The 12,681-nt window shown below is 28.6% G+C and overlaps 1 protein-coding gene across 4 annotated transcripts; it reads right to left on the reverse strand.

Annotated features, from left to right (window-relative positions):
• Positions 1–207: 207 nt before the first annotated feature.
• On the reverse strand, positions 208–11,343 carry LOC130671496 (tetratricopeptide repeat protein 17). Of its 4 annotated transcripts, none has more exons than XM_057475421.1 (12): positions 11,071–11,342; positions 10,867–11,002; positions 9,259–9,530; positions 9,080–9,191; positions 8,782–9,008; positions 7,531–7,818; positions 5,806–6,140; positions 5,464–5,704; positions 4,049–4,292; positions 2,624–2,848; positions 2,376–2,547; positions 208–1,100 (listed from the first exon to the last, which is right to left on the reverse strand). In XM_057475421.1, exons 2-12 carry the CDS (start codon positions 10,978–10,980, stop codon positions 925–927), a joined length of 2,406 nt encoding a protein of 801 aa, XP_057331404.1. In that variant the 5' UTR covers positions 10,981–11,002; positions 11,071–11,342; the 3' UTR covers positions 208–924. The 4 variants fall into 4 exon arrangements, with proteins under 4 accessions (XP_057331404.1, XP_057331403.1, XP_057331405.1 ...); XM_057475420.1 differs by having other exon boundaries at positions 11,064–11,342; XM_057475422.1 differs by having other exon boundaries at positions 5,464–5,638; positions 10,867–11,343.
• Positions 11,344–12,681: the final 1,338 nt, after the last annotated feature.

The following is a 12,681-nucleotide window of genomic DNA, read 5'->3' on the forward strand; positions in this document are numbered from 1 at the left end:
GTGATTCGATTTTTTAAAACCTAATGATACCTAAATAAAATGATTTAATCAAACCGCATCTAGATTTTTATTTGTTACTAAAAAAAATCATTTAAATTAAAAAAATGGCATTGGGTCTCTCGTCTCAACCAAAGTCATCTTAGACGTGATAGTAAAGGTAAGGAAATTATAAGTATATTATATAAGAACATTTTTTTAACCTCAATACCATTGAAGACTTAGATTACTTTTATTTTAAAAAAAAATATCCAAGGAATACCAGAAATATATATTAATAAACAACATGTTTTATATTTAAATTCCACTTTGACAAGCACTATTATACAAAATAATTTTATATACATTTATTTAATATATAATATATACTACTTTAAAATTTAAAACACATCACAAAAACAGATCATCAAGAGTCAAGAAAAAAGAAACGCATTTATTTTTTTTTGTTATAGGGCAGAGGTACCGTTTTTGGGCACTTTAGGGCCAGTTTTGGACACTCGAAAAATTTTAATAAAATAATTTATAAAAGAGACAATGACATAATTTATTTTAAAAATGTCTTCAAAGATACTTTTATCCCACTATTAAAGTGGAAATTTTATTTTATATTTTTTCATTAATTAAAACAAAGTATTATATGTCCAAAAATGGAGCAGTGGCCACAAATGGTACTTCTACCCTAACTGAGATTGTTATTTTCACATTTTTCGAGTAAGAAAATATATTTGTGTGTACGGAATGTTAAAATTTATATTTCAGTCGATATGCAATTCTTCATGTTTTTTTTAGTCAATCGTTTTTATTGGAGATTCGTTAAACTGAGACTCTATGATGTCATATGATCACCTTTTACTATTGATCTATCGATCAATATTTGTACCCTATTTAATGTAATTATAGCTTACAAATTTACACTATCTGTGTAATTTATGGACCTCTTACTTCATCATTGTGCATTTTCATAGCAAAACATTGTATAGGTTTGCAATCTTTGCCATCACCAAAACAAAGAACTGTCTCTCCTTCATTTAAATCATGCTTAGCTATTCTTTCAGCAGATGGATATGTCATTCCACAACTTTCTATTTCATTACCTGCATTAACTATAAAAAAAAAGATATAAATAATAATAATATTCCCGGGTTTAACCCTCCGTCCATCGCGCAGTCTCGTCACCCTTCGTCGTCGCGCCGCGGCGTTCCGCCGCCATGTATTTAATATTTCGGTGTTGCCAAATATCATAACTATAATTTTTAAAAATTAAATCTACACAAGCTTATACGACTAGACAATTGTCATTTTTTACATAATTTTTTTACTCATATAAATATTTTGTATTAAATAAAAATATTAAAGAAAGAGATGAATCAAATGAGCCGGAAATGAGTCGCTGGTGGTAACTGGCAACACTACGCAAAAAGTCCAAAGAAATTAAATGCCCGAGTTTACTCGCGTCAGCGGCGAATCGTCGCGTTTTTCAGGTTATCTAACAAAAAAATCGGTTTATTACCATTTTTTCTCCAACGATATCTCTCAATCGAATTGACCGATTGAAACGGTTGAGGTGGCAATCGACGCGTTTTATCTAAAGCTGATCAAATTTTGAAATTGATTTATCGAGTCGTTTTTGAGAAATTTTAAAAAAACAAAAAAAAAATTGTTTTTTTAATTCTTTCGTTAACGGTTTCTCTTGAACGAATGAACCGATTTCAATGGTTGAGGTGGTATTCGACGCGGATTAGAAAGTTTTAGAGCTGATTAGATTTTGGAATCAAACCATTAAGCAAATTAAAAGTTATCAAAAAAAAAACATTTTTGAAATATCTCCAAACGCACCCTATCGATTAAGCTCAAATTTTCACGGCTTATAGCATTTAACAAGCCGCGTCGAATGTCACCTTGTCGATCAAAATCGGTTCATCTGTTCAAAAGTTACAGAATATTTACATACGTACGTTCATACATATACTCGGACATCATCTTGAAATTAGTCAAAATAGCTTCCTAGAACCTCAGAACATCAAGATTTGATCGAAATTCGATTTTCGAAACTCGAACCGTAGCCAATAACTTCCCGAATTTTTAAAATTTTCAATTTTCTTAGCGGGAAGTTAAAAAAATTATTTTTTTAATATTTAAAATATCGGAAAAATAATTATCATCAATCCATTCGATACTAAAAAGTATAATAGTAGAACTCATAAAATTTAAAGAGACTAGGAAATTTATTTTCTTTCTAAATAATCTTTTAATAAAAATTGTGGCGCTGCGCTCATAGCGCGACCGACGAAGGGTTAAATATTTACCCGAAAAGCCCAAATTCTTGATTTAAAATCTTAAATAAACGTTAACATATATAGTAAAATAAAGACATTTACCTGTACGTCGATTGTTTGAACGTTTGTAACAAATAACTGTCCTCAATAACATTAAAGTTTTACCATCCATTAATTCTGAATCGACTCTCAAACTTTGTTTCAAGTGATACACAGCACCAGTATAATTTTTCTTTGCGAAAAGTAATGATCCATATAAATAATTTGTTAACGGCTGAATAAAATCAAATAACAAAAAAATGATATATTTATTTGAATGGATAATTTAAAAAAATAAAATATTTAATTACCTCAATGGAATTAACCCGAAGAGCTTCTTTGGTTGCTCTCAAAGCATCGTCAATTAGCCCAAATTTTTGACTGATTGAAGCAATACTCACTAAAGGTACGTCTTTGAATCCATTTGGAACAGTATTTAAAGCGGATTGGAGGCAATCCAATGCATTTCTGGGTTTTCCTGCAACCCGCCAGTGTAAAGATGCCAACATAGAAAGCACCCATGGTGCAGCCACTTTCTACACAGTTATAATAATCTAATTATCTTATTATTTACCAATTAGTTAATGTAATTAGATAAATATATAGAAAAATGCTCCACTTGTTTTTAATAAAAAAACTATCTAGTGTTTCATACTGAAAATTGGTGACACGCGTTAATATTCCCCGACAAAATATCACAATAGTTCAAAATTTCTATTAAAAATCATATTAATAAATAAGTTTCAATGTAAATATATTATTGTCAGAATTTGAAATTTTAAATGTTCTGGGCCCAGCACAATAACAAGTTTGTGTTGGCCTATTTTCGAATAAACACACACAAAATCCGTGAAAAAAGGGCACAGCACGATAATAAGCTAATTAATGTTCTCTACTAATGTTTTTAATTAATTGAAAATTTTTTATTTATATACTTTAATAGGCAAAAAGAAAGCAACAAATTTTGCAGGCCATCCCTGAAATTTCCCATCTTGGGCCTAAAAGGCAATGGACCAAATCTAATAATAAAACTAATTTTTTTTATATTTCGTCACAGAGATATATTGTTCCTGGGATATTTTGTCGGGGGATATTAATACACGTAACTCTGAAAATTTGCACAGTACTAATTTAAATATTTATATTGTTTATAAAAGTCCAGGTTGGATCTCATTGGGATGTCAATAGACTCCCGGCGGGTCCTGGTCGTCAATTATTTTAATTATTTATTAATTTTCGCGATTTAAACTTCGATCCAATGCGATATCTGCCTTTAGCCTTCATATTATTATTTCAAAAAAATAAGGATGAGGTTTTTAAATGATAGCTGGGCAGCCCCAGGCCAGGAAAAACTACTGCTGGTAGCAGCGCCCAAAATTACAGGAGATTGTACAGGTGAAATATTGGGATGCCAATTGGTAGCTCAATATAAAGGGTTAGTTAACTTAAAATTAACTGTGGGTTTTATTTTTATGGATTGTAAAAAGACAGGCCAATAAATTGGATTCAGTGGAGCACCAGTTTCTGCTGAGTCCTCAGATTAACTGTTTTTTTATTTAATTTTAAATAGTTATTATTTTTAAATTTATAAGGACACAAATTTTAAACTACTATGAAGAAAGTGAATTTACTATTGGATATTATTATTGATGAGATTAATATTTTTTAATTTAAAAAATGGGTGGATCTTAAAACTGTATATTTACCATATTTTTATGTAAATAAACTCAAATTACCGATTTTGTAGCAGTAAGAATTCTTTGTCCGATTTCAGCAAGTTCTGAATTTTTAGCTAAATCTGTTAAAAATGACGTTAAACTGCTGTCAGAAGAACTCACCCCCGTCGTTGCTTTTAACAGTAATGGAGAAATAAATTTTGAATCAAAAGATTCTGGTGATTGACATATTGGTGGATACCATGGTAGCATATGCTCCTTTTCCGAATCCATTCCAATCAATTCATTAACAAAAATATTAACTCTAAAAACAAATAGTATATTGTATAACAAAGGATGAAACAAAACAATTTCAGACCAGAGTGAAGTTGGCTGACATCACCCGCAATTTGAAATCGTGTGTCATCCTGAGTTACACACAATATTTTTCATGATTACCTGCATTGGAACTTAAAGTTTCAGTGTCAGCAGCCAGTCAGAAACAAGTTAATTTAAGACCAATGATGTCATCCACTATTAGCGTAAACGTAAATTGTCAATTGCAATTTATAATTAAACAGAAACTATAAATACTATTTATTATTGACACTACTTTTTATAAAACTCAATCACAGAACTGTCATTTACGTAAATAAAACTAATGGCCTGAAATTACTATTAAAAAAATGACAAGTATCAGAATCTAAATTGCAAAAGTCTTCAGCCAGCGGGCAGAAAAAATTATTTGTTTGTTCTCAAGAGACGAAACAAGTTTGTTTCTGCCCGCTGACTGAAGGCATTCACAATTTACGCGTTTGCTAATATTAATTCGCGGCTGGACTGAAATTAGCTTCTTTTGACTAATTGCAGAGACACTGGCAAGCCTTGGCTGGATAATACTTGCGTGCAAGTTGATGTAAATCTGCGGCCGTAAACTGAATGTAATTTGCCAGAAAAACTTGACGTCAATTTGAAGTGAAACTTTCAATCAACTTAACGTCATTATCTGACAGTAACATTTGAAGTCAAATTGAATTCAAGTTACAGGCAATCTGCTGTCAACTTAACCGCAACTTTTTGCTGTTAAGTTAATTTCAGATTCCGACTGTAGCTTGAAGTTAACTTGCGGTTATGGTGGCTATCAGGATAAAACTTTAAGTTTCAATGCTGGTACAGTCGAACTCCATTAACTCGGATATTTAGTTTCTGGACGGAGGAGCAGAAATTTCTTGGAATTTTCGAGTTAACGGATGCCCCTTCTCCCTTAAAAATTAAACTATACGCATGCACTCTTACACCTACATGAATGATGCATAGATAAATAAATATATAGTCATACAAATGGATAGCATCAGGTGGGAGACAGCTTAGCTCGTAGTGGGGATCAAGATTGAGGGGAAGTTCCGAGTTAATGGAGTTCGACTGTATCATGAAAAATATATTTCATTCAAACGAAAAAATCTTAGTATTATTTAAAAAAATTAAATGATACCTACATGTAGCCTTTATTCTCTGGTGATAAATAAATTGGTACGTATTGTTTGGTATCAATAAGTAATCCCGACTTTTCACATTCACTTTGATCCGGCCAATTTTTATTCTCAAACTCTCGATTACTTTTTTTTATTTCAAAATTATAGTACTTTGGTTTACTAGTTGGTTCCATAAAAACTGTAAAGAATTCCGTGCTCCGTACATTAGAATTTTTTTGTATCTCACTAAACTTTTCATTCTTAGCTAATTAAAAATTTAAACAATAAATTAATCTACTAAAATAATAAACAAAAAGTCACTAGTTCAATTTAAAATAATTAAATAAATTACCGCAAACAACTTACAAGGTAAAACTTTAGCAGTTGACATCCGATCATTTATTTTTTCAACTTGATTCTCAACATTTTTCAACTGTTGCAAACTAACTCCAATGTCAACAAGAAGATTATGAGCAAACATTTGATTGTCATTAGTAACTTGACATGATAAAATTGCATCGTCGCCTTCACGTTGCATACAAGATTGACCTCGGTGTGATAAAATCGGGCCTAAACGATGGGCTCGGAATGCCGCAAACGGAGTTTTCATTCTCTCACATAATATTTTTTCTTCTAACTTTAACCATTCCGTATAATCTTTTTGTTGGGCATGTAAATCTGTCACTATATCATCTAGTCTCCTAAAAAGTTAATGAAATCCATGTATTTTATCTACCAATATGTTATTATTGATAAAAATTATTTAAAAAACAAATACATGTAATTGAAGATCGAAACGTTTTTCGCGCAACGAAAATAAAAAAAATTTATTTAATTTGACTGCTTAAGGGAGGGAGGGGTTTGAGATACAAAAAAAAAAAGAGGCTATTTTGGTGATTTTTTTTTTCAGAGTACCTTCGTTATTAAAATTCTTAAAATTCGTGACATTATTAAGCATAATTCCAAGAATATTCTGCTAAATTTTCATTAAAAAATATTTAAAAATAAGCCAGTGGTAATGGGGAGAGACGAGTCACCTTAAAAAAAAAGTCTCCATGCCGTAGGCAGGATAACTCATGGCTGCTTTATTTGAAATCAAAAAACCAAAAAGATTTCTTTAGTGCATAAGTTTATCTTGGATTTGAACGAAGGAATAAACAAAATATTCATTTTTCAATTTTTGGTAAAAGTGCAATCAAAAAATTCTGATTTTTGCCAAAAATTGCTGTTTTTGTTTAATTAAAAAATAAGTAGTTATTGAAAAAAAAACCTTCGTTCAGATCTAAGATAAACTTATGTACTAAAGAAATTTTTTTGGTTTTTTGATTTCAAATGAAGCAGTCATGAGTTATCCTGCCTACGGCATGGAGACTTTTTTTTTAAGGTGACTCGTCTCTCCCCATTACCACTGGCTTATTTTTAAATATTTTTTAATGAAAATTTAGCAGAATATTCTTGGAATTATGCTTAATAATGTCACGAATTTTAAGAATTTTAATAAAGAAGATACTCTGAAAAAAAAAATCACAAAAATATCCTCTTTTTTCATATCGCAGACCCCTTTCTCCCCTTAAAGGTGACTTAAGGGGTAGTTGGGGGTGGCCTGTAAGTTTCGGCTGACATACCAGCACCTATGCGAAAAATTTCAGAAATATAGATCGGGTACAGTCGTCCTGAATAAAGTTTGAGATTGTTTCCCACCGTTATTCTTTCTCTCCCTATTATTATATTCTGAAAAAGATATTCTGCGAAAGATTTATCAGAAAATTGGCAACAAGTTGCCGTCAACTAATAGAATGTCAACTTTTATCACCAACTTTCTGAAAAATTTGCTATCAACTTAAGGAAATGCCAATTTTTGCGGTCAACTTAGCGACGAACTGCAGAAAGTTATCACAAGTCTGCTGCCAACTTGGCTATCAGGGTTATTATTATTTTTTTTTAATCGTTTTTTGTATAGAAGAGCGCGATCTATTAATCACTTTTTGAATGAGCAAGTGAGTTGTGCACGTTTAGGTTTTCCAACTTTTTAATTTTCGTTCTGCGAAAAACGTTCTGATCTTCAGGTACAGACAAATACTGTATACTTACTTGTGTAAAGCAGTAAGTGCTTCAGTTAAACTTTGACAACACAATATAACAAATTTGGCTTGCTTAGCTTGTTCCATTGTGGGCGTAAGTCTCAAAGAATTGTCGTAGCACGCTAATGATCGATTATAATCACCTAAAATAGCGTAAACGTGCCCTAATGCAAGATGCTGATGACTCTGTGTTGGTGCATAATCTATCGCGGCATGAAGAACAATTGCCGCTTCTGCTGAATATTTAGCAGCATGTAAAATTCCACCCGTTGTTAATAATGGTATGTCACGATATTCCCTTTAAATTTATTTATTAATTTTATTACTATCATAAATAAATTACTGTTAAAAATTTTATTCGATTTTCAAGGATTATTGTCATGGAAATTTAGTAACATTTATTGATATTACATGAATATCGATTTATTCACATAATTACGGTACTTAATAATCATAGTGATAACAGATTTTTGAAACTGAAATTCCCTAACTTTTCCAGGTATTCCAGTCACATAATTAAAAAATTCCCTGACCATATGTGGTAATATTAAATCATTGGAAATATTTATTTAATTCAAAATAAAATGGTATAAGTCAGTTCAATGAATAATCAATCGTTGTCGTTAAATAAAACTTCATTTTATTATTTGTCAATGTTCATAGATTTTTTTTATTTATTAAATGAATAATTTTTTATTTTAAATCTATGATTTTATATAACTTACTCTACAATAAAATATAAATAAATTTTTCATTTTCACTAGAATAAATTTCATAAATAAAAACGTTTTATAGAATATTAATAAAATATTAATCAAGTACGCGAATAATAAATATAGTGAAACTTATTAGTTCAATACTTATGTATACTTTAAATGTTTTTGGTTTTTTAACTTGTCAATATGCATGTTAATAACTTGAAGATCCTGACGATTGGTTTCTACTAATACTTTTTTTTTCTAACAGCCTTTTTAATTCCAACTGCTTCATTTTTTCGCTATTGGAATCAATTCATAATTTTTTTTTCAAAATGGTATTAAAATCGCATTCGCGCCGTGCCACTTTTTGAACAGTTTTGACAGAAAAAAAATTTATTGGATTTTTTCAGTCAAAAAAAAAGAAAGTAAAAATTCTTCCAGCTTTGTGACGGAATTCCCTGAGTTTTCCCCGATTTACTCAGTATATTTATAATACCCTGACATTTCCAGGTTTTCCAGAAATGTGGCCACCATGAATAAGTAATAAAATTCTTTTAACTTACCTAGGAGCTGTTACAATTGCGCGCCTTGCACACTCTAATGCATTGTAAGCATCACCTTTAACTCGCCAATAAATAGCTGCGAGATTTAAATGCAACCACGACGTATTATTTCTCTTCAACCCATGAGCTATTTGATGACCGAATTTATTTAAGTCTGTCCCTGGTGGTAAATATTTAATCAGGCCCTTTTCTTGATGCTGCGTTAAATTTTTTCTATTCCGCATTGCCTGTTATTGAAATATAATTAAGTTGTCAAACTTTAGTTGCTGTTTACTTTATAATTTGAATAAATTCTTACACTGAGATGCTCAAAAGTGTACATGCTAAAGTCTAAAGGAAACGTCTTTTTGCAGTCTGGTACTGTTCTCTTACCATCGTCGGGTATTCCGTCAAGCAAATAATCTTTTTGACTAAAAAATAAAATAAATTAATAGTTAAATAGATTTAAATTTTCTATTGATAAATAATACAACTTACGTTACGCCTTTTCTGTAACTCCCATCAGTAGCAACACTGGCGTAAAAATCAAAGTCTTCCAATAATTTACGATTTGAAATACATTCTGGGTTTGATGACTGTAACCATGATTCTAAATCACCAATTGAATTAAGAACAGCTATTTGACTGTCAAGAATCATCTTTCTTGCCATTATTTTTTTATGCAACGCTTGGACAATATTCATTCGTTTCTCTTGTTCAAGAAATCCTGGAAGATCATACGGCCGTTTCATTTGAAATGCTGAATCCAACTGTAAAATTATTTTAATATCAACATTTATTATAATTATCTACACAGAAAATAAGAATATTTTACTGCAAAAAATTATGATCTTGAAGTTAGCAGACAATTACAAATTTTCGAATTTTTTTTCTCGGGAATTTAATTTTAAAAAACGAATTCTAAAAATATGCACATGTGGAAAATTTTAAAAACTAAAGGTGCAATTTTTTAAAATATTTTTTTTTAAATTAATCGTTTTTAAAAAAATCCAAAAATTATTAGACAAAAAATTTTTTATTTGTCCTAAGAAATTTTTTGCACTAAAAATTCAAAACGAAATTTTCTTTGGACGAGAAAAAATTTTCTTGAGCCAAGAAAAAACTTTTTAGGGCAAGATATTTTTTCTAGTCCAAAGATAATTAGTTTTAATTTCAAATACAAATTGTTTTTCGCGCCAAATCCATTTTTTCTGTGTAAAAAAAAATTTTTACTCTAAATAAATTTGAATACGAAGAATTTAAATTAAAACGAAAATTATTAACTGCCTGTTAACTTCAGGATCATTTAAATTTTATTTGATCAAGATTTAATTATTTAAATCTAATTGATCAAATCCATTATCATATCCGACTTAAGGATTATCATAAATTAATCTGAATGACAGCCGACATATCAAGAATGAAATGACTTGTAGTTCCTGATTAAAATTTATTATTCAATCTTATAAAATTTAAAATCTATTAGTGTTTAATCTTCAACAGAATGAATCAGAAATTTGAAAAAAACTCCAACTACCTGACTGTTGATATTTTTCTACATATCATTGTTCATATCCACTAATTTTACCAAATATATTTTATATTTTCAGCTTATCAACGAATCATAACATTCAGAACTTTTGATACTGAAGTTAGCCGACATCTAATAATTTTTGGATGTTTATTTAACGATAAATTAAAAAAAAATATATATTCAAAAAAATAGCACCTATAGTTTTTTAAATTTTCTACATGTGCATATTTTTAGTTTTCGTAATTTATTTGTTGGAAAAAAAAATTCAAAAATTTTTAATTGTCTAGTAATTTATGATACTGAAGTTAGCCAACGTCCAATAATTTTTGGAGTTTTTTTTCAAAACAATAAATTGTAAGAAAAAAAATATTTACAAAAATTGCACTTATAGTTTTTTAAATTTTCTACATGTGCATATTTTTAGTTTTCTTTTTTCTTGTAAACAATTTATTGGAAAAAAATTTTGAAATTTTAAATTGTCTGCTAACTTCAGAATCATTGGTAATTTCAGGATCATTTAGAACTTAAGTTTTTATTTGTTGAATTATAAATTTTAAATAATAATAATATACCTGTGATTGAATTTTTCCATTTTCAGTTACAACCCAGTGAGTTGTACCTGATATACAAATTATTGTTTCAAATAATATTAAGAAAATTATAAATAATTTTAACTTGGTCATCATAATCGTTTCACTTCGACTTTATCTAATGAAATGTTTTTTATATTAATTATTATTATTATAATTATTGTTATTATTATTACTACATTTTACATCAATAATCTGATGCTCCTTTTCCAATGGATCGGACCTAAATTTCATTTTAAATAATTAATTAATTAACTCTTTTTTTCTTCATATTTTTCGCATCTTATAAAAAGACATAAAGTCGCGCGAAAACAAATAGTTTTATCAGCACTACTAAGAAACAATTTTTCTATTCAAGTTGTTCAGATTAACAACAGTATAGTTCTATAATTGAGGTTACTACACGAATATATGTATATATATTGATATTGTAGCTCTAGCCTGTGTCTATTTCCAATATCATGGAGATTTTAAGAGAAAGAGAGAGATGACAATATTTATTTACACTACTTTACTTGTTATATTTTTATTGGCTGATACTTTACCAATAAAATTATTACAACACAAACCACGTGTGGTAATTTATCTATTTAATTGGATAATAGCAAAAGGCGCGCTTTCTGCTAATATTCAAATTTTATTTCGCAATTGATCTCGTTTCTATTAATGATACTGAAATTAGCGGACGTCTTATAATTTTAGAATTTTTTTCAAAACTATAAACTAAAAACAAATGTTTTTTAAAAATTACACAATTAAGACAATTTTGAAATTACATGTAAAAAAATTAAATAATAAAATTTGAAAAAATGTATGAGTTTATTTTTGAATTGTATTCGAAGTTTTAAAAATTTTCAGATGTCCGCTAACTCTAATGTCTTCTTAATGAGTGTGAATGTAGCTGACAATTGTCAATTTTTTAAATTGTATAATAAATGAATAAAATGTAAGTAGAGTAAAAATTCAAAAATGCATATTTAGATAAATTCAAAATCCGTACGCGCATTTTATTAAATTTCATTATTTCAATTAATTAATTTATTTATTTTAAATTTATAAATTGTCTAATGTCTACTTAATTTCCACTCATGTCTTCTTATAGGTTATGAGTGTGAATATAGCTGACAATTATGAATTTTTAAAATTTTTAAATAAGTGAACTGAATAATTGTAAATCTAATAAAATTTAAAACATACGCATTTATAGAATTTGAAAAAAAAAATGAGCATTTTTTTATATTTTTATATTTTTAATTGTTTAATTAGTTTATTTGTAATTTAAAATTTGTCTCATGTCTGTTCCATTCACAATTATTACTGAAATTAGCCGTCTAATAGTTTTTGGATTTTTTTTAAAACGATGAATTAAAAAAAAAATATTTCAAAAAATTGCACCTGCAGTTTTTTTAATTTTCTACACGTGCATATTTTTTTTTAAATTTAAATTATTAAAAAAAAAAAAAATCTGAAGTGTTGTTTGTTAATTTCAGGATCATATGTCAATTTGATGATGACAGTTAGCAATTTTTAGAGTTTTTTTTTCAACAAATTAATGACAAAAATATAAAATTTAAAAATATGCACATGTAGAAAATTAAAAAAACTATAGGTGCAATTTTAAAAAATATTTTTTTTTTCATAGCTTACAGTTTTTAAAAAAATCCAAAGATTATTAGACGTCGGCTAACTTCAGTATCATTAATTTGACAGCAGTTAAAATAGAACTCAATGCTATCAACAAGGTAGGACAGTTCTCAAATGCTTTCATTATTCATTCCACAAAAAACTTATGGTCAG

Source organism: Microplitis mediator, chromosome 7 (assembly GCF_029852145.1).
Source record: "Microplitis mediator isolate UGA2020A chromosome 7, iyMicMedi2.1, whole genome shotgun sequence".
In the NCBI taxonomy this organism is placed as follows: domain Eukaryota; kingdom Metazoa; phylum Arthropoda; class Insecta; order Hymenoptera; family Braconidae; genus Microplitis; species Microplitis mediator.